The sequence below is a fragment of the Chanodichthys erythropterus genome, chromosome 16, assembly GCF_024489055.1.
Source record: "Chanodichthys erythropterus isolate Z2021 chromosome 16, ASM2448905v1, whole genome shotgun sequence".
Lineage (NCBI taxonomy): Eukaryota > Metazoa > Chordata > Actinopteri > Cypriniformes > Xenocyprididae > Chanodichthys > Chanodichthys erythropterus.
In genome coordinates, this window is record NC_090236.1 from 9781622 (window position 1) to 9804050 (window position 22429).

Sequence of the window (22429 nt, forward strand, 5' to 3'; positions counted from 1 at the left end):
ATATTAAAAGAATTAAATAACAATTAGGATAAAATAGCCCTATACATAGCCTACATATTTGGCTTTGGTGAAATAACTATAAGTGCTAGTTTCAAATCCGTAATAAAACGCCACATGTTGTATCTGCTGGCCTTTAATTCTATTAGTTTATTTCCTCAGTAGGCGGAGAAAAGTAAAATAACTCTTGAAATTCTCTCGGCCAGGAACTCAATAGGGTTCTGTTTGTGTCACTCAAATCCTCCAGCAGCGTTATGCGATTTGCATAATGACTTGACTATAAATGAAGCTTCCTCTCAAACTGTCGCTCCCCGTTTTGGACAGTTCCTGAAGACAGAAACGCAGAGCTACAACAGATATTAAAGTTCACGATGTCTACGTCCTCGTACAGAAAGCGATTTGGAGATGCGAGCCGGAGCAGCGCGTTCTCCAGCCGCCAGACGTCCAGTCTCATGCGCTCGCAGGTGTCTTTCGGCGTCTCCTCGGCTCCGGTTATTTACGCGGCGAAGAGCTCCAGAGTCCGAAGTAGCGCGGCGATGCCACGACTGAGCTCTGACACGGTTGACTTTAATCTCTCGGATGCCTTAAATAAGGAATTCAAGGTGAATCGTCTCAATGAAAAGGCGCAGATGCAGTCACTAAACGACCGCTTCGCCAGTTACATCGAGAAGGTGCGTTTCCTGGAGCAGCAGAACAAGATCCTGTGCGCGGAGCTGGAGCAGCTGCGGGGTCAGAGATCTTCCAGCATCGCTGATCTCTATGAGGAGGAGATGCGAGACTTGAGGCGACAGGTGGACCAGCTCACCACGGAGAAAGCACGCGTGGAAGTGTCGCGAGACAACATGGCAGAAGATATAGAGCGACTCAGAGAGAAGTATGACAAACATTCACAAAACTGCACAAAATGTTTCGGCACGTTAATGTGTGAATGCCATTGCATTAGATCATACAGAAAGAATACCTACAGTAGTGTAACGCATTACAAGTAACGCGAGTAATGTAATCAGATTACATTTTTCAAGTAAGTAGTAAAGCGATGACTGAGGAAGACCCAGATACAATGAGATAAGCTTGAGGTAATAAAAGCGTCTAAGCGTGAGGTAATATAAGCATGAATAACCTTCTCCAAGTCTTGTAATGACAAAAATGATTTAAGTTTGGAAATAATCCGCAATTGATAAAAACTATTATTAACAACAGAATTATTTGTTTTGGATAAATATAATTCTTAGTCCAGGATGACACCAAGGTTCCTAACCTGGGGGGAAATGATTACCCAGCTCCTAAATGAGACTACTTCATTTTGTCCTCAAGTTGGAGAAATTATTTGATAACTATTTCTTAATGTCCCAGATGCATTTCAACAAAGGTTGAACGGAATCACAAGCTGTCAACGGCAGGTACAGCTGTGTATCATCGGCATAAAAATGAAATGAAACATTGTGCTTCTTAATAATATTCCCCAGTGGACGTATATGTAAGTTAAAAAGAAGCGGACCCAAAATAGAGCCCTGAGGTACTCCACTAATAATATGAGCAGACGATGAAGAGAACGTACCTAACTCTACAGAAAAAGACCTGTAAAGACTAGTAATGTGATAAATTTACAAAAAAATATCAGTTACATTTCAAATAAGTAATGAAAGTTAGACTACGTTTTCCCCATTTATTGACTGACATCTGTCCCCATGTTGAGAGAAATCAGGAGTAGAGGTGTATTGTTCTAATCTAGAATAAATGTGAGCATGCATTTACTCATTTCACTTGCACAAAAACAGATTCAGTATTCCTCAAAATGAATAAAAACAATGAAATGCAAACTCAGAAAATCATGCAAACTTGCAGTAATTAAATGTTAAATATATTTAATAAAATATATATTTAATAATATATATATATATATATATATATATATATATATATATATATATATATATATATATATATAATATAATATAAATCACTTTATTAACCACTATTTGGTTAAAACATCCCATTCTAAGTTTTTTTACCCTGATTATAATATGCAAAATATCATTGATAGACAGCAAGATGCTTTTTTTGGGTAGCAAATTAAGGAAATTCTCATTCAAAATAACAAAATTACATAATATTGACATAAAGGAGTTTGTGTACTATAACAAACCCCTTCTTTTTTTTAAGCAAGTGTGCAATCCTTTGCAACAAATCAACATTTAAAAATGATTAAAGGGTTAGTTCACCCAAAGATGAAAATTCTGTCATTAATTACTCACCCTCATGTCGTTCAAGATCTTCATTCATCTTCAGAAAACAAATTAAGATATTTTTGATTAAATCAGATGGCTCAGTGAGGCCTCCATTGACAGTAAGAAAATGTACACTTTCAGATGCTCAGAAAGCTACTAAAGACATGTTTAAAACAGTTCATGTGGTTCAACCTTAATGTTATGAAGTGATGAGAATACTTTTTGAGTGCCAAAAAAGTCAAAATGACAACTTTATTTAACAATATCTAATGATGGGCGAGTTCAAAACACTGCTTCATGAAGATTTTAAGCTTTACGAATCTTTTGTTTCGAATCAGTGTTTCAGAGCATGTATCAAACTGCCAGAGTCACGTGATTTCAGTAAACAAGGCTTTGTTACGTCGTAAGTGTTTGGAAACGTTTCGAAATTTCAATGGTTCACGTGACTTTGGAGGTTTGATACACGCAACGAACCACTGATTCGAAACAAAAGATTCGTAAAGCTTAAAATCTTCATGAAGCAGTGTTTTGAAATCGCCCATCACTAGATATTGTTGAATTAAGTCATAATTTTGTTTTTTTGGTGCACGAAAAGTATTCTTGAGGTTAAGGTTGAACCACTGTAGTCACATGAACTGTTTTAAATATGTCTTTAGTAGCGTTCTGGCTGTTTGAAAGTGTAAATTATTTTGCTGTCAATGCAGGCCTCACTGAGCCATTGGATTTTATCAAAAATATCTTAAATTGTGTTTGAAAATGAACAAAGGTCTTATGGGTTTGGAACGACATGAGGGTGAGTAATGACAGAATTTTCATTTTTGGGTGAACTAACCCTTTAAATATTAAATCAATTAGATATCATTTGTAATTGCACACAGTAAGTGACCTCATGCATCAGGGACATTGTGCAGTGAATATTGACAGACAGTGTTCAGGAAAGTGCTGTGGTGATGTTTGTGTTTTAGTGTTTTGGAAAATTTAAAATCAATTGTGACTTTTACCTCGGAGGGCCTTTAGCCTTGCTGTACCCTGTGCAGAATGAAGACAAAACCTATTTGGAAAATTTGCAGTTTGTCAAAGCATCTAGCTCTAGCATCATTTGTTTGCATATGCCACTGTTTATATTATTTGGTGGTCTAATGCAATGAAAATCATTTCAAGTGAGTAGTGTGTAAATACTTTTTTGAGCCAGAATATAATTGTTTATGAGAACATTCATAGTTGAACAGTCATAATTGAGAAGCATATGACTACTAAATGCTGTGATTGACCAATAAGCTGTGTAATAAATAAAATAAATAAACTGAATAGTGAGTGAAACTAATTTCAAAGGGGTGGTTTACTGTTTTTTTTTCTTTTTTCTAGGCTTGATTGTGTTTATGGGGCACAGTTTAACATGTCTTAATGCTTTGTTTAAAAAAAAAAAAAACGCTGTATTTTTTATATATTTTTCCTTAATTCTACAGTGCTGTTTCCCTTCTCCTAAAACGCTCTGTTGAGTTCCTGGTTCTATGAAGCCCCTTCCTCAGAAATACGCAATGGACTGAGATTGGTTAGCTGGTGCTGTGTATTGTGATTCGCTGTCCGGAATACATTGTCGTTTTTGTAGGCATAACTTTAAAAGACAATATCTCCATTTGCATTGAACTTTCAGAGCTGTAACTTTGCAGATACTGTTTATGCTCAAGCAGCAACATTACACACTAACTAAAGTTAAAAAAGTGAAATCGCAATGAACCACCTCTTTAAAATGTCTAATCAGGCAGAAAATATTTTGCAATGGTAAATATTTTTAAATAAACCAAGGTGATTTCTTATTGATGTCTGTCATTTACAGACTGCAGAATGAGATTCTTCAGCGAGAAGATGCAGAGAACAGCATGAGGAGTTTCAGACAGGTAAAACATGATTGTGTTTAAAACTAAAGGTTTTGAGAAACATAACTATTGCTACATATATTATTTCAAAGAGCAGTGTATATGCAATATTTGTTCTAAGAAGAATCTGCAATTGTGCAGGAAATTAATTCATGAGGCTTTTGCTGATATATATAGATAAAGATCTTATCATTACTGCTGTTAGAGTTTCAGAAGTATGGCAATACTTTTAAAGGGATAGTTCACCCAAAAATGAAAATTCTGTAATCATTTACTCACCCTCAAGTTGTATGAATTTCTCTCTTCCATTGAACACAAAAGAAGTTATTTTGAAGAATGTCGTAACCAAACAGTGGACCCTATTGACTTCCATAGTATTTTTTTTGTTCATAATATGATGTGAATTTTAATTTTTAGCTGAACTATTCCTTTAAGGGTAGCAAGACACAGCAAGTTTTCATTACATAGATGTAAAAAAAAATTGAGCAACACAGGATGAGATGAATTGATAAAATTGTGTAATTTCTGCATGGGTGGATGACAGTTCACAGACACTATATTAACAATAATCTACAATTCTATTCAAAAGTTTGGGGTCAGTATGGTTATTATTATTTTAATTTTTGAACAAATTTATACATTTATTTAGCGAGGATGCATTGAATTTACGAAAAATGACAATAAAGGCATTTATAATGTTACAAATAATTGAATTTCAAATAAACTCTGTTCTTTGGAACTTTGTATTCATCAAAAAATCCTGGCGAAATGACATGGTTTCCACAAAAATATTAAGCAGCACAAGTGTTTTCAGCATTAATAATAATAAGAAATGTTTATTGAGCAGCAAATCATCATATTAGAATGATTTCTGAAGGATCATGTGACACTGAAGACTGGAGTAATCAGTTTTGATCACAGGAATAAATTACTTTTGAAAATATATTAAAATACAAATAAGATTGTTTGTAATTATATTTCACAATATTAGTGTTTTTACTTTATTTTGATCAAATACATGCAGTCTTGGTGAGCAGAAGAGGCTCAAGGAACAATGTATAGGAGAACAAACGTATAAAGTAATAAATAATAAATTTAAATAAATAAATTTTCTCATAATCTTTAAGCTAAATTTCACCACAAGGTGCGCTATGAACATCTAATGTACACTATTGCTGCTTGCAGGAAATTTTCTCTATTTAATCACAGAAACAAACAAGTCTGGGATTAATTTGGAACTGGGATAGAGATTCTGGTTTGGGTCTGTGTTTGAGGAATGGCTCTGTGTGGGATGTCAGGCTCTGAGCTGAATGTCTTTGTCTCTGGCATTAGCGCTGGGAAATCTCCATCGCTGCTGATTGCTCTTCCAGCAGACCAGCAGACCCTGACAAAGCAAACTGTTGTGGCTGATCTGGCTGCCAAGGGCAGGAATGTCTGGATATGTGTGTGTGTGTGAGAGAGAGAGAGCATGTGTCAAGCATAAAAATGGTGTGAGTGTGTTAAAGCCCTGTTTATTCATGGTTTTAATTTGGGATATGGTAGTCCCGTCAGCAGACATCCGAATGGTGCCACACAGACTGCAGGGCATTGTGCCCAACCCAGATACTCATTAAAACACAAAGACCTCTTCACTGTGTGCTTGCTGTGCATCTGTGCTCAATACAGTAGTGCTGCTGTGTCATATAATGTTGTTGATGTTGTGCAGGATGTGGACAGCGCTGCTCTTGCTCGAGTGGATCTGGAGAGGAAGGTGGAGTCTCTCCAGGATGAAATCGCCTTCCTGAAAAAGCTCCACGATGAGGTGAGATACACTGTCACAGTTCTTATTTCCTCAGATTGGGGCAAACTTCTGCTTTAACTCACAGTAAAGGGCATTAAAAGGATAGTTCACCCAAAATTAATATAATTATTATATTATATTATATTATATTATATTATATTATATTATATTATATTATATTATATTATATTATATTATATTATATTATATTATATTATATTATATTATAAACTTAGTGATCAGGCAGTTAGGAATTGAGTATTATTTTATGATTCTTTTTTTTTTTAAATCCTTTTTATGTAAAGCACTTTGATTTACCAATGTGTTTGAAATGTGCTATATAAATAAACTTGCCTATATTATATTATTGTCATTATTGTTCCTGTCACTTCTCGGACTCTAATTCCCATCATCCCCCTCAGCCAGTCACATGCTCACACTCCACACCAATCACCTATCGCCACATACAGCTTTGCACATCACTTGGACTATAAAGGACTGTCACACACACCACCTCATGGCGAAGTCTTGTTTACCTTGTGTGCAATTCCGAGCGTTTATATCCTGTCTGCCTGTAGTTACCGTTCCTGTCTGTTACCCGTTATTGACCCGTTGCTGCCTGTCCTGACCCTTGCCTTGTCTGCTGTTCTGTGAATGCTATCTGCCTGCCTCGATCCACTGCCTGCACCCTGACTACGATTCTGCCTGTCCCTTGCTATTCCTGTTTGCTCCTGTTTGACCCTGCCTGTACGACCACGCTTACTTCTGTAATAAAGCTCGCAAATGGATCTTACCTTGAGTCCCGCTTCGTTACAGAAGACTTCGCCACCACCACTATCCAGCAGCTTTCCTGGAGAGCATTTGTATGGTATGGACACTGCTCAATTGTTGTTGTGTAGTACGCAGGGCACACGATCATTGGAGGAATATGTGGAGGAATATTTGGACATTGCACAGTATTCAAATTTGCCTGACTGCGCACTCATAGACTTCTTCTGTGATGGCGTGAATCAACCACTCAAATCACAACTCATCCGTGAGGGACCCCGTTCATCTCTAAGTCATTTCATGGATTACGCTTTACTGACTGTTGGCTCTCCGTTTACTGTGGGTGTCGCGGAGAAATGCGACACCATGGTGAATCGCGTAATGGCTGCCGCACCAAGGAACACGCACAACATGGCGGCTACCATCACAACAAAAACAGTTCATGTCTCCGCTGATCTTCCTGACCCATGCCATGCATCATCCTGTCTGCCCGTAGTTACCGTTCCTGTCTGTTACCCGTTATTGACCCGTTGCTGCCTGTCCTGACCCTTGCCTTGTCTGCTGTTCTGTGAATGCTATCTGCCTGCCTCGATCCACTGCCTGTACCCTGACTACGATTCTGCCTGTCCCTTGCTATTCCTGTTTGCTCCTGTTTGACCCTGCCTGTACGACCACGCTCACTTCTGTAATAAAGCTTGCAAATGGATCTTACCTTGAGTCCCGCTTCGTTACAGAAGACTTCGCCACCACCACAATCCAGCAGCTTTCATGGAGAGCATTTGTATGGTATGGACACTGCTCAATTGTTGTTGTGTAGTACGCAGGGCACACGATCATTGGAGGAATATGTGGCGGAATATTTGGACATTGCACAGTATTTAAATTTGCCTGACTGCGCACTCACAGACTTCTTCTGTGATGGCGTGAATCAACCACTCAAATCACAACTCATCCGTGAGGGACCCCGTTCATCTCTAAGTCATTTCATGGATTACGCTTTATTGACTGTTGGCACACCGTTTACTGTTGGTGTCGCGGAGAAATGCGACACCATGGTTAATCACGTAATGGCTGCCGCACCAAGGAACACGCACAACATAGCGGCTACCATCACAACAACAGTTCATGTCTCTGCTGATCTTCCTGACCCACGCCACGCATCTGCCGATCTTCCAGAGCCACGTCATGTCTCCGCTGATCGCCCAGAGTCATGTCATCTTTCTGGATCTGTCCGAGAACGGACTCTCTCCGTTCTCAAGCCAATCGGTCTCGTCGCACTCAAGTCCATTGGACACTTCACACGCAATTTTGTCAGTTGCTACTCACTCAAGCTCGCCGGTTGCTATGCACTCAAGCTCGTCGGTTGCTACGCACTCAAGCTCGCCGGTTGCTATGCACTCAAGTTCTCAGTTTGCAACACATTCAAGTTCTCCGTTTGCAACGCACTCAAATTCACCAGTTGCAACGCACGCAAAGTCGCCAATAGCAACGCATTCAAGTTTGCCGGTTGCAACGCACTCAGGCGCCCTGGACGCGATGGACAAGATGGCTGCTTTGCCAGTGCCCACGGGCAAGATGGCGGTCCCCTCGGTGCTTATGGATGTAGGGGGTGTTCCAGCCATTGAGTACGCTCCAGGACCCACTTCAGTCAGTGAGTCTGTTCCAGAACCCACTCCAACCGGTGAACCATCGCCTCATCCTAGGAGGAGGAAGAAGGCTTCTCCTGTTCTCCAAGGCTCAGAAGACTTTCAAGAGCCCGCTGTGGGTCCGGAGACTACTCCAGAGGTCTCTCCTGCACCGCCCAAGCTCCTTGCTCTGCCAGCGCCACCCAAGCTCCTTGCAGTATACCTGAGAGTGGGGAGCTTGTGGGTGGGGACCCTGCCCGGCCACTGCCGTCATCAGCCTTTGTACTGTCATGGCCACTCTAGGACTGTGGCCCACTATGGCCATTAATGGACTCTGACCCGCCGTGGTCATTCATGCACTCTGTCTCGCCGTGGCTGCCCAAACCACCTGACCTGCCGTGGTTGCCCGAACCATATGACCTGCCATGGCTGCCTGAGCCACCTGACCCGCCCTGGCTTCCTGACACTCCTGACCCGCCGTGGCTTCCTGACACTCCTGACCTGCCCTGGCTGCCCGAGCCACCCGACCCGCCATGGCTGCCCTAGAACTTGCATTGGAGACCGTGTTCCCACCTGAGCTCCAATGCACCCACCCCCCCTCCCTATTCATGCCATTTACGTCGCGAGGACGTGCCTTCCGGAAGGGGGGCGTTATGTCATGATCACCGTCAGTTCCTGTCACTTCCCGGACTCTAATTCCCATCATCCCCCTCAGCCAGTCACATGCTCACACTCCACACCAATCACCTATCACCATATACAGCTTTGCACATCACTTGGACTATAAAGGACTGTCACACACACCACCTCACGGCGAAGTCTTTTTTACCTTGTGTGCAATTCCGAGCGTTTATATCCTGTCTGCCTGTAGTTACCGTTCCTGTCTGTTACCCTTTACTGACCCGTTGCTGCCTGTCCTGACCCTTGCCTTGTCTGCTGTTCTGTGAATGCTATCTGCCTGCCTCGATCCACTGCCTGTACCCTGACTACGATTCTGCCTGTCCCTTGCTTGTTTGACCCTGCCTGTACGACCATGCTTACTTCTGTAATAAAGCTTTCAAATGGATCTTACCTTGAGTCCCGCTTCATTACTATTATATTATATTATATTATATTATATTATATTATATTATATTATATTATATTATATTATATTATATTATATTATATTATATTATAATTTGTATTTCTAACAAAAAGTCTAGGGATTTACATTGTCACATTCAAATTTCTGGATGCAGCACTTTGTTTTTGTTTTTTGCCTTGTTGACTTTTGTGTACTAAAATGTTGTTTTAATCTATAAATCCATTCCAGCATTCTATATATAAAATTACATAAATAATAAAATGTTTGTGTTTGAATGAGCAGTAAAAAGGTTACAAGTACCACATGACAAAACCATATACAATATGTGTGCTGTTTTCACTACATAGCAACACCCTAGCATTATGGCAACAAGCAAAAGTTACTCAGAATGTCAAAATCTGGCTCTGTTTGTGGTCACACAAGAAAAGGAGGTATGACAGATGTAGAACACACTACATCTCTCTCTGTGTAGGAACTGGCTGAGCTGCAGGCACAGATCCAGGGCCAGCAGGTGCAGGTGGATATGGACATGGCTAAACCTGATCTGACAGCTGCTCTGAGAGACGTCAGACTGCAGTATGAGAACCTGGCATCCAAAAACATCCAGGAGTCAGAGGATTGGTACAAATCCAAGGTATTTAACATGAACTTTTCCACTATTAATGGGGGTTTCAACATCTTAGCCTCTTCTTTGGGTTCTTTGCAATCTCTATCTTGCTTCTACTTTTTTCTGCAAGTCATAACTGTCAGATGAGCTTCTTCTGGTTTTAAAGGTGCCGTAGAACGTCTTTTTAAAAGATGTAATATAAGTCTAAGGTGTCCCCTGAATGCGTCTGTGAAGTTTCAGCTCAAAATACCCCATAGATTTTTTTTTATTCATTTTTTTAATTGCCTATTTTGGGGCATCATTAAATATGCGACGATTCAGGCTGCGCGGCCCCTTTAAATCTCGTGCTCCCCTCCCCTGGAGCTCGCGCTTGCCTTAACCAACATAAACAAAGTTCACACAGCTAATATAACCCTCAAAATGGATCTTTACAAAGTGTTCGTGATGCAGCATGTCTAATCGTGTAAGTATGGTATTTATTTGGATGTTTACATTTGATTCTGAATGAGTTTGATAGTGCTCCATGGCTAAAGCTAACAATACATGCTGTTGGGGAGATTTATAAAGAATGAAGTTGTGCTTATGAATTATACAGACTGCAAGTGTTTAAAAATGAAAATAGTGACGGCTCTTGTCTCCGTAAATACAGTAAGAAACAATGGTAACTTTAACCACATTTAACAGTACATTAGCAACATGCTAACGAAATATTTAGAATGACAGTTTACAAATATCACTAAAAAAATATCATGATATCATGGATCATGTCAGTTATTATTGCTCCATCTGCCATTTTTCGCTATTGTTCTTGCTTGCTTACCTAGTCTGATGATTCAGCTGTGCACAGATCCAGACGTTAATACTGGCTGCCCTTGTCTAATGCCTTGAACATGAGCTGGCATATGCAAATATTGGGGGCGTACATATTAATGATCCCAACTGTTACGTAACAGTCAGTGTTATGTTGAGATTCGCCTGTTCTTCTGAGGTCTTTTAAACAAATGAGATTTATATAAGAAGGAGGAAACAAAAGAGTTTGAGACTCACTGTATGTCATTTCCATGTACTGAACTCTTGTTATTTAACTATGTCAATATAAATTAAATTTTTAATTCTAGGGCACCTTTAACACTCATAAAAAAAAAGAGCCCACGTTCACTAAAATATATTATTTTAGTCGCCTTTCTTTTTAAACTCATTTTTCAGTCTTTTCACCTTTTCAGCATTTAAGTTTTACTTCTGTTTCCAAACTCTGCCTACCTTTACTAACGCGTCTTCATTCACTGTCAGTTTGCTGACCTGACTGAAGCGGCTAACAAGAATAATGAAGCTCTACGATTGGCCAAGCAGGAGGCCAATGAATACCGCCGACAGGTGCAGGCGCTCACCTGCGAGGTGGAAGCACTCAAGGGAACAGTAAGCATATTACATTTACACATATTCTTTCACTCGAAATCTGATGATTGTGACTGTAACAACAAACCTCAGTACTCAAGGGGCCATTAAAGGATTAGTTCACTAATTTACTCACCCCATGTCATCCAAGTTGTCCATGTCTTTCTTTCTTCAGTGGAAAAGAAATTAAAGTTTTTGATGAAAGCATTCCAGAATTTTTTTCCATATAGTGGACTTCAATGGGCACCAAACAGTTGAAGGTCAAAATTAGTTTCACTGCAGCTTCAAATTGTTCTACACGATCCCAGACGAGAAATAATGGTCTTATCTAGAGAGGTCAAAGTTTTGAACTAATTTTTATATGCAATACGCTAGTTCAATAGTATATAACAATTAGTTCAAACTTTGACCTGTGGAGGGCAGTAATACACTTAGAAGTGTCTACACTGCTGGAATTCTAATAGAGAAGAAGAAGAGAGGTAGTTCAAGATGAGCATTTCTGGTTAAAATGTATAAAATTATTATTTTTTTTTTTAGAAAATGAGTGATGGTTTCTCTAGATAAGACCCTTATTTCTCGTCTGGGATCGTGTAGATCAGTTTGAATCTGCAATGAAACTAATTTTGACCTTCAACTGTTTGGTGCCCATTGAAGTCTAACATATGGAAAAAAATCCTGCAATGCTTTCATCAAAAACTTTAATTTCTTTTCAAATGGAGAAAGAAAGACATGGACATCTTGGATGACATGGGGGTGAGTAAATTATCAGGAAAAGTTTAAAAGTGGACTAATCCTTTAAACCAGATGTTTTACTATTTACTCAGCTAGCTATAAACATGAGTTTTACTAACTAACACTTAACTTTTCTCTTTAAACTGATGCTTTGCCATGACTGTAGTAAATTTGAAAGAGAAAACAGACTGTAGAAAAAGTTTGCACTGATGTCTGCTATAGAGCCTCTTGTGGCAATGCTGAGAATGCATGCAGTCTTTACAAAAACCAGTTACAACACAAATATTTAGGTATTAAAGGGTTAGTTCACCCAAAAATGAAAATTCTGTCATTAATTACTCACCCTCATCCACACCCACACCCGTAAGACCTTCATTCATCTTTGTAACACAAATTAAGATATTTTTGATAAAATCTGATGGCTCAGTGAGACATTTAATTAATAATATAATTAAATAATTAACACTTTCAGATGCCCAGAAAGCTACTAAAGACATATTTAAAACAGTTTATGTGACTACAGTGGTTCAACCTTAATGTTATGAAGTGATGAGAATACTTTTTGTGCGTCAAAAAAACAAATATCGACTTTATTCAACAATATTGATAAGCGATTTCATAACACTGCTTCATGAAGCTTAACGAATCTTTTGTTTCGAATCAGTGGTTCGGAGCGTGTATCACCACCAACATTGAACCTTGGTGTAGAAAAACCTGTTATTCCATGACTACCATAACATTAAGTCCATAGTCAATAAATCTTTTTAATTAATGTAAATAATGCAGAATGAATCTCTGGAGCGTCAGATGAGGGAGATGGAGGAGAACTTTGGAATGGAGTCTTCTAGTTCCCAGGATAATATCTCTCGGCTGGAGGAGGACATACGGAACATGAAGGACGAGATGTCAAGACACCTGCGTGAGTATCAGGATTTGCTCAATGTCAAGATGGCCCTGGACATCGAGATCGCCACCTACAGGAAACTTCTAGAGGGGGAGGAGAGCAGGTGAACACTTCCAACCTTTTTTAGTGCATTACTGCTTCACTTCTTTAATGAGATACAGATGTGGGTTGAAACAACACGTTATTGTGTTTTTTAAAAATAAATGTACATTTTATTCTCTTGGATGTAGAATTACAACTCCTCTTCCAAATTTCCCCTCCTTCAGTCTGAGAGGTAAGACATCAAGTCACCAATAAATAACATAATGAAACATACAAAAATGTGCTTGCGCAGTTTAATTGAAGACTGCATTTTCACAGAAGCGATGGTCGAGTCCAAGCCTACTGAAAATATAATTACTAAGAAAGTTCTTATTAAGACCATTGAGACCAGAGATGGCCAGGTACATGCTTAACTTATCACTGCATTATCAAGTCAATTGTCCTAAAATATGCTTCTATTTATTTATTTAAATATGTTAAATATTTAGTTTTTTTTTCATTCAGTAAATTAACCATATAATAGACATTATTTTATTAATAATTTAGCACTTTTCCTCAAAAATGTCATTATTTTTATTAATGTTTTGTAATTCAGATTAACCTCTAATAATCTCTATAATTTACAATATTACATTTCTGTACTTAAAATACACCTGAAATGAGTTTAATCTGATTTCAAGTCAGTGATATGAATTTTCTCTATCTCATGAACTTTTCCGCTCTTCTCTTCCATTAAGGTGATCAATGAGTCCACTCAGAACCATGATGATCTGGAGTGATGGAGGGAAATCTCCTACCATTATCATCCACTGCAAACCACCAGCTGCAGCACCTTTTTGTATCCCAACTACCAACCTAATCTAATGTGAACAACCCACATTAACCTGCTTCAAAGTGCCTTTTTATCTGCCAAAAATATACCTTAAGTATTTGAGCCAGTAGAGGACCTGTAGTTTCGCTCAGAGTGAGAACACATGACCTTTAGCGTACTGTGAATCTTTTCATTGTCTGAACCTGCATTTATCTTCCCCACAGCATTTCTGAGCCAACATGCTTCAATAAAAATAATCAAAGAAGTGTTTGTATTCTTAAGAACTTCATTCTTTGTCTGTTTTTCTTTCCATGGAAATAACATTTTTGAAAGTAAAAGAGCTAAAGACACAACCTTAATAACAAAAAAATCCAAAAAGACTGTTTACAAGATTCCAAATGGGATTTTTATTTGATCCTAATCCTATTAGGCTCATGTTGGATTGATTCAAAATGACAGGAATTCATTTTGGATTAGAGAGCAGACAAAATAAAATAGCTGAAAATATAATTGTGTAAATTATTACAGCATATTTTAAATTATTATTAAAGTTGATATAAATAAATAAAAAGGCCTCTTATAATTACTCTATTACAGTGTTTTGATTGTTCCTGAATTGGTTCAGGATCTGAAGCCCATCACTGCCATCGTGTGGACATTTGTAAGAACAGAAAATAGAAGTCTTCTCAGTCTGAAGTCTCAGTTTTTAATGCACCTTTTCAAAACAGGGTGTTTCTCTCACTGAGGAGCCTCAGTGTTCTCTTTTAGCGGTTCATGTGGGATAGGATGTGTGTTCTGATCTGTTTGTTCCAGTGATGGAGACTTGTACTCCCTGGACAAAAGTGTTCAAGTTCCTGTTCGCTCCCAGGGAGGCACATCAAGCTCATGTGGATGGTGTCATAACTGAACATCATTTCTTATAGGAATAGTTCACCTTGAAAGCAAAATCATTTACTCCCATGTCATTCCAATCCAAACCCAAATGATTTTCTTTCTTCCATGGAATACAAAATAAGGAATTTTGAAGAATTGCTTCTTTTTATTTCATGGACAGATGGCAGTGACCAAAGGGCTGTCAAGCTCTATAAGGAACAAGAAACATATCATAAAAGTAGTCATATGATTTGTGCACTATATTTTTTCCCCAAAGCCATATGATTGCTCTGTACGATGAAAAAACAAACAAACTGAAATTTAAGTTGCTATTAGATACAAATCTGTTCAAATCTCCTTAAAATATCCAGGGGTCTAGGTTTAAAGGTGCCCTAGAAATAAAAATTGAGTTCAGTACATGGAAAAGACATACAGTGAGTCTCAAACTTCATTGTTTCCTCCTTCTTATATAAATCTCATTTGTTTAAAAGACCTCAGAAGAACAGGTGAATCTCAACATAACACTGACTGTTACGTAACAGTCGGGGTGTACACCGCAATATTTGCATATGCCAGCCCATGTTCAAGGCATTAGACAAGGGCAGCCAGTATTAATGTCTGGATCTGTGCACAGCTGAATCAACAGACTAGGTAAGCAAGCAAGAACAATAGTGAAAAATGGCAGATGGAGCAATAATAACTGACATTATCCATGATATCATGATATTTTTAGTGATATTTGTAAATTGTCATTCTAAATGTTTCGTTAGGTCAAGGTCAAGGTAGCATTTATTGTCTCCCTTAGGAGAAATTTGTTTTAGATTAGGGAAACTGCTGCCACATCAAGACATAACACATATAACATACAACATATAAAATGAAAAAAAAAAAAAATAAAAAAATAAAAAAAAATAAAAACACATTTCAATTCCAAAAACCTACATCATAAAAACAGTACATATATCATATATCAATACACAACACAGTCCTCATTTCCTACCTCTTATACCCTCTATTACCATTATTTATCTTCCTGCATTTGCTCATTGATTAATTTAATAGACAATGGTAAAAAAGAATATTTATATCGGTTATACTTGCATAATGTAACCCTATATCTCCGACCAGAGTTCATCAGCGTATACTCAGGGTGCAACACATGCGAAGAGTCTAATGCGTGTTGCTAATGTACTGTTAAATGTGGTTAAAGTTACCATTGTTTATTACTGTATTCACGGAGACAAGAGTCGTCATTATTTTCATTTTTAAACACTTGCAGTCTGTATAATTCATAAACACAACTTCATTCTTTATAAATCTCTCCAACAGTGTAGCATTAGCCACGGAGCACAGCCTCAAACTCATTCAGAATCAAATGTAAACATCCAAATAAATACAATATTCACATAATCCGATGTATACATGCAGCATGCATGACGAACACTTTGTAAAGATCCATTTTGAGGGTTATATTAGCTGTGTGAACTTTGTTCAGGAGGGGGCGGAGAGCACGAGCAATTAAAGGGGCCACAGCCTGAATCGGCGCATTTCTAATTATGCCCCAAAATAGGCGGTTAAAAAAATTAATTAAAAAAAATCTATGGGGTATTTTGAGCTGAAACTTCACAAACACATTCAGGGGACACCTTAGACTTATATAACATCTTGTAAAACGTTGGATGGCACATTTAAAGTCACTTTTTTAACAGAATTCCTACTCATGCATCCTCTGGCCAATTGGAACAAGCTTAAATAGTAAAAAGTAAATTTATAGGCCATTTTCCCAGTTAATTACCTTGGAAATATGTTTTAGAATGACGGTTTTCAGTTTATGAGTAAATTATGATCTGATGATTCTATGGTCAACAGAGAGAATTTTACACTTACAAGCATTCTTAAATGTTTATGTTGCTAACAAATTGCTATATAAGGATTACATGGATTATTAAAAAAAAAAAATTCATGTTGTATCTTAGGGCTAGAAACAAACAAGCTAGTTGGTCACACCAGTTTAAGGTGGTCATCTTGGTTTGGAACATGTTGGTCAACCAGCTACTGACCAGTAAATGACCAGCTTTGACTAGCTAAACCGGCTAGCAAGCTGGATTTTGCATCAGGGATATGAGAATCTCCGGCACAAGATCCAGCGCGTTACGGTGGAAACAGGACAACAGAGACTGGTCAATTACACTTGAATTACTTCTAAATGTTTAAATTTTACTTCTAATATTTCTTAAACGATGTTAAATGTAGGCAATATTTATTAAAAATTATATAAAACATGCTATACTATAAAATATGATCAATAAAGGAATTATCATGCAAACCAGAGGTTGTGTGGATTATTTAAAAAAGGATTTAAATTAACCCATAAACATTAATTCATGTATGAAGGGAAAAAAAAAAAAAAAAAAAATAGTATTAGCCTGTAGTAAACACAGTAAACAGATAGAAACTGCGTTTTTAGAGTGATGATTCTGTTTTCCATAAAAAATTATGTTGCTTACCAAGGTTGATTTATATTATATTTCTTATTTTAATTGTGAACGTAATTGCATATTCGTAGCTAGACAGTGTCATATTTCATTAATGTAATACACTTGACAGACTAATTACAGATGCTTGTTTTTAACGCTCGTGACCCCAGAGACTCGTGTTTGCCAAACTAACTTTATTCGTGTGACGACCGCGCGCTTCTCTCGGGAAAGCGCACTGGAGATTTCCGCTGGCTCCATCGCTTCTGTTTGACAAAATGACTCGCACATAGTCTGAACCGAATACAAGAAGGTGGTTCAGCACATTATCCGCGCTCAGAGGACACAGTATGCTTTGTATCATAGTTTTATGAGGACGAGACAGCAATGACAGTGCCTGAATCAAAGTCATGGAGCGTGTAACTGTCTTTCCAAAGCAGACATTCAGTCAGGTTGTTCGACAGAGATGGGCTCAGTGACCTCAGTCTTCACCAAGTCGCGCAACACTTTGGTCAAAGTGGGTTCGGAGCCGCAGAAAGAGCCGGACGGGAAGCCGCGGACCGGGTCTCGTGTGACTGCAAAGCAGACTAGCAAAGAACCGCTGGTGCAGAGAACAACCGGCACATCCAGAGCAAACGCACCACAAGTTATTGCATCTGCTACAGGTGAGTTTAAGTTTGGTCATGTTTCATATTCTTGTGGAGGACGATCTAGGGAGTGGATTAAAGCATATAAGGCTGAAATTGCTGGATTTCTATTCGGTAGAATTATTTTTGTTTTGTTTACACAGTAGTCTCAAAAGTTGCATTTGGAGTTGTACGCTCTTAACAATAGCTAAAAGTCATTACATTAAATACCAAAATATCAACCAAAACAAAGTGGCATCCTTCCACGACTTTTTTTCCCTTCATATTTTGCAATTACTTTTTGGGTCATGTGACAGTCATTTTTTGTTGTCCATTAAAGGATTAGTTCACTTTCAAATTAAAATTTCCTGATAATTTACTCACCCCCATGTCATCCAAGATGTTCATGTCTTTCTTTCTTCAGTCGAAAATAAATTAAGGTTTTTGATGAAAACATTCCAAGATTTTTCTGCATGTAGTGGACTTCAGTGTCCTTCAAACGTTTGAAGGTCAAAATTACAGTTTCATTGCAGCTTCAAAGCGTTCTACGTGATCCCAGACGAGAAATAAAGGTCTTATCTAGAGAAACCATCACTCATTTTCTAAAAATATATATTTTTATAATTATTTTATACATTTTAACCATAAATGCTCATCTTGAACTAGCTCTCTTCTTCTTTTTCTCTATTAGAATTCCGGCAGTGTAGACACTGCTAAGTGTATTACTGCCCTCCACTGGTCAAAGTTTGAACTAAATTGTCATATAGAATATGCTAGTGCAAGTATATAACAATTGGTTCAAACCTGTGGAGGGCAGTAATACGCTTAGCAGTGTCTACACTGCCGGAATTCTAATAGAGAAAAAGAAGAAGAGAGCTAGTTCAAGATGAGCATTTATGGTTAAATCGTATATAATGTTCTTTTTTTTTTAGAAAATGAGCAATGGTTTCTCTAGATAAGACCCTTATTCCTCATCTGGTATTGTTTAAAGCCCTTTAAGCTGCACTGAAACTGTAATTTTGACAACCGTTTGGAGTCCACTGAAGTCCACTATATGGAGAAAAATCCTGGAATGTTTTCATTAAAAACCTTCATTTCTTTTCCACTTAAGAGTGAAGGACATGGACATCTTGGATGACATGGGGGTGAGTAAATTATCAGGAAATTTTAATTTGAAAGTGAACTAATCCTTGGAGTTATTCAGAATACCGTTCATATCAAAATGACTAGTGTTCTTCTTTGATTAACATGTTTTACATTTCTGAATTACAATTATACCAAAATGACTTAAATGCACTCTTACACTAATAAATGTTTTCAATTTCTGAATTTAAATTATATTTTTGTGGTGCTTTGTCAAAAATAGCTAGGAGGTGTAACTTTTTTGGACATTGGTAAATATATAAGCTTAAAGGCTGAAATTGATTTAAAAATATATTTAAAAATAGGAATTGAGAAAATAGTTTTAAAATATTACTAATGTTAAAAACCTCTGCTAAAAAATTCACAATAAAATTCACTTCCTGCATCCAAATATGCCTACTTCTATGCTATATAGTGGACAAAACTCAGTATGTAAACAGTATGACAACATGGCGGATGTAGTATGTTTAAGACCATGGCCCCGATGGCACACTTCATGTGCACTTTCAGTCTTGTGGACGTACAATGGCCTACAGACATGGTCTACATTTCATTCATACTATACATCTTCATACTATACAGCACATACTTTTTTAATGGTCGTGAAGTACTGTAAGTTTCAAACTAATTGTACTACCTACTAGGGGTGTAGCGGTACATATATTCGTCCCGAACTGTCACAGTACAGACGTCACGGTTCGGTACATACAGTCAGACAATGAATACAGTCAGTCACAGGTGATCCACATTCCAATCCAGAAGGGGGCGCGCAGTGCAATACAACGCTATTTGCTAATTTCCACAATGGGAAAAAGAGCAGAAGAAGAGATGATTTGTGCAGCAACCCAAAACTAGGCTGTGTCCGAAATCGCCCCCTATACCCTTAAATATGGCACTATTTGAGGGGACAGAAATTTGTAGTGGTGTCCGAAACCATAGTGGACGATGTTGAGTGCAATCATTCAATCCCACAATGCACCGCAATAACGAACGCACAGCCGATGCACGCTGAATTCAAGAGTTCAGATGACACGCAAGAGCTTGCTAGCAGTTTCGATTCATTTTTGTAACACGCTCCACAAGTTTCACAGAAAGAAAATTGGGATAGCAAGTTGTTTTCTTTATTTTACAGAAGCACAATGTTTTGTTTTTATTGTGAGTGTACACAAATAAAAATAGTTTCGAATAATATCTTACTCTTATCTGTATGACCATAAATGTAAGTATTTTAAGGTGTTCTAATGAGACAATACAAATGAGAGAAATAAATGAGAGAAATAATTTGGGACTGTGCTGATTTGTGTGTTGTAAGTCTCACAACTACAGTCAAGTGATGAAATATGCATGTCCTGGAAATGGGCAGGTGCCCACCTCAGGTGCCGCTTCACTTGCTGTCTCCTCGTGGAGTAGGCCGTTTTTCTCCTTCTTGCTTATCTTTCCATGATTTCTTGAAAAAGCGTAATATTAAACTTTGTGCATTCGCCATTGTCACCGCATGTTAATGAACTCTCACGCGCACAGAAAATGACAGCGTAGGCTATGCACAACACGTTATTCAATCCAATAAGTTTGAAAACAGCTGTTGCATTTTGCATTGGTAAATCTATCAATTGGATTAACATGTCAACAATTCCTTTTTTATTTTTAGTGTTTAATACACTAAAGGAGGCTGTACTGTACCAACTACCTCAGGGGGGACCAAATGCTGCTGTAATTTGCACTTTTGTCTTTTCAAAATAAATTAAAAGAAACCTAACATTGGGGACTTGATGCTTTTTCCTGTTGTACCAAACTCGTATCGAACTTTGACCCCAAAACCGCACATACTTCTGTGTACTGTTACACCCCTACTACCTACTAGTGTTGTCAAAAGTACCGACTTCGGTACCTAGTCGGTACTGAAATTTTAAAAACGTGACGCTTTGAGCGCTGTTGTGCGGATGCGTAAACATCTCTGATTGGCCGTTGTTTTCACGGCTCATCGGATATGTCTGTGATAGGCTTCAATGATCAACGCTGTAAAAACGTTGTAAATAGTCATCAATTAAACTCTTCGCTAAGCGCTTACACAGATACACACGGGAGCGTTTGAAAGCAGGCGTCTATCGCGGATCGGTCCACTGTTAGACGCCTGCTTTCAATCGCTCGCGCTCCCACTTTCAAAACGCTTTCAAATTCAAACACTTCCGTGTGCTTTCAAATGCTCCCACGCGTTGATCATTGTTGCCAATCACAGGCATATCCGATGAGTGCGTCAACACAATAGCCAATCAGAGATGTTTATGAATCCGCTCAACAGCGCTCAAGCGTCACGTTTTTAAAATTTCAGTACCGATAGGTACCGAAGTCGGTACTTTTGACACTACTTTAGATGCATTAGTCATGTCATATCAGTAGCATGTCTGAGACCCTGTACACACAGAAACGCCTTTAGCTGTATATGTAAAAATGTTGTATCGTATCGGTGCTTCGTCCTGATGGATATGGCGTTTTAGGAGCCTGAAACCGCTTTTTTTTTATTTTTTAAAGTGAATAAATGTGAAATTGCGGTTTATGCACATGCTCCAAAGTCATCTTCTCCATTTTTAGTATATCTCTGTGGCAGAATTACAGCACCACATACTGGTCTGGCATGTATACTACATCGTTTTGAGTCGGTTTCAGTGGTTTCGTGTGTACGCAGATATTTCTTGAGACGACGCCGTGTTTACGGAATTTGTTTTTAGAATGAGGAAAAAAAGATCTGATAGGGAAAGCTCTGGCTTCGTGTGGATGTAGCCTAAATGGCAACATCGCTGAAACAATAAGGCACGTGACAAGTTAAACATAGTGTATCTAGTATGTCCTGATTGTATTCATACTACACAAGTGCATACTTGCAAAACTTTATTAACCGATGAGAAATAAGTTCTTCAGCTATAGTACACAATTTCAGACACAAGTGTCTTTTTGACATTAACATTTATGTATTTAGCAGACTTACAAAGCAACTTACAAAACAGGAATAACTTTGACCTTTTTGATTTGACCAAATAGGGTAATCTAATCCTATTAAAATGTGTTGATATTCATGGCAAAATACGTCCTGATTCATGTTTGTAAAAAAATAAATAATTATTAATAGTTATGTTTTGATATTTTATTTTTAATGTAGCTGAAGTGTCCAAATTCTCTTTTTGGAGCCTCTTTTTTCATCTGTCTCTATTAGGTAATTGTGGAATTTCAGCACATGCCTTTATGAGACGGGTGGGAAACAGGTGTCTGCTCATTTTGGGTCAAAAACACGGGTGATAGCAACCATTTATCTGCACATTAGAGAGTTCAGGCACTTCTGTGGAACAGATGAGAAAAACGCTCCATAATGGGATGATCAATGATGTGCCGCTGCACTTCTTTTGAAGGGTGCAGATCCGTGTTTTTTATGTTTGAACTCTTTGATGTTAGAATAACAGCACCTCCT

General features: G+C 38.1%; 2 protein-coding genes across 2 annotated transcripts in view; both read left to right on the plus strand.

Annotated features, from left to right (window-relative positions):
- Window positions 1-236: 236 nt before the first annotated feature.
- On the plus strand, window positions 237-14109 carry viml (vimentin like). Its single transcript, XM_067363243.1, has 9 exons — window positions 237-871; window positions 4063-4123; window positions 5808-5903; window positions 9835-9996; window positions 11260-11385; window positions 12883-13103; window positions 13231-13274; window positions 13361-13443; window positions 13780-14109. The coding sequence occupies exons 1-9, from the start codon at window positions 369-371 to the stop codon at window positions 13819-13821; spliced, it is 1338 nt and encodes a 445-aa protein (XP_067219344.1). The 5' UTR covers window positions 237-368; the 3' UTR covers window positions 13822-14109.
- A 3557-nt stretch (window positions 14110-17666) lies between these two features.
- The window catches only part of pde1cb (phosphodiesterase 1C, calmodulin-dependent b), a 109865-nt gene continuing 105102 nt past the window's right edge, over window positions 17667-22429 (plus strand). Inside the window, exon 1 of the mRNA XM_067362843.1 lies at window positions 17667-17865. Within this exon, the coding sequence (XP_067218944.1) occupies window positions 17667-17865 (199 nt within the window). The remainder of the gene's footprint in view (window positions 17866-22429) is intronic.

What these genes read in the sequence shown, in the direction of transcription:
- viml (XM_067363243.1), top strand. Translation starts at nt 369, where the DNA reads ATGTCTACGTCCTCGTACAGAAAGCGATTTGGAGATGCGAGCCGGAGC. An exon ending in ATAGAGCGACTCAGAGAGAA is followed by an intron (nt 872 to 4,062) that starts GTATGACAAACA and finishes TGTCATTTACAG; the next exon opens with ACTGCAGAATGAGATTCTTC. An exon ending in TGAAAAAGCTCCACGATGAG is followed by an intron (nt 5,904 to 9,834) that starts GTGAGATACACT and finishes CTCTCTGTGTAG; the next exon opens with GAACTGGCTGAGCTGCAGGC.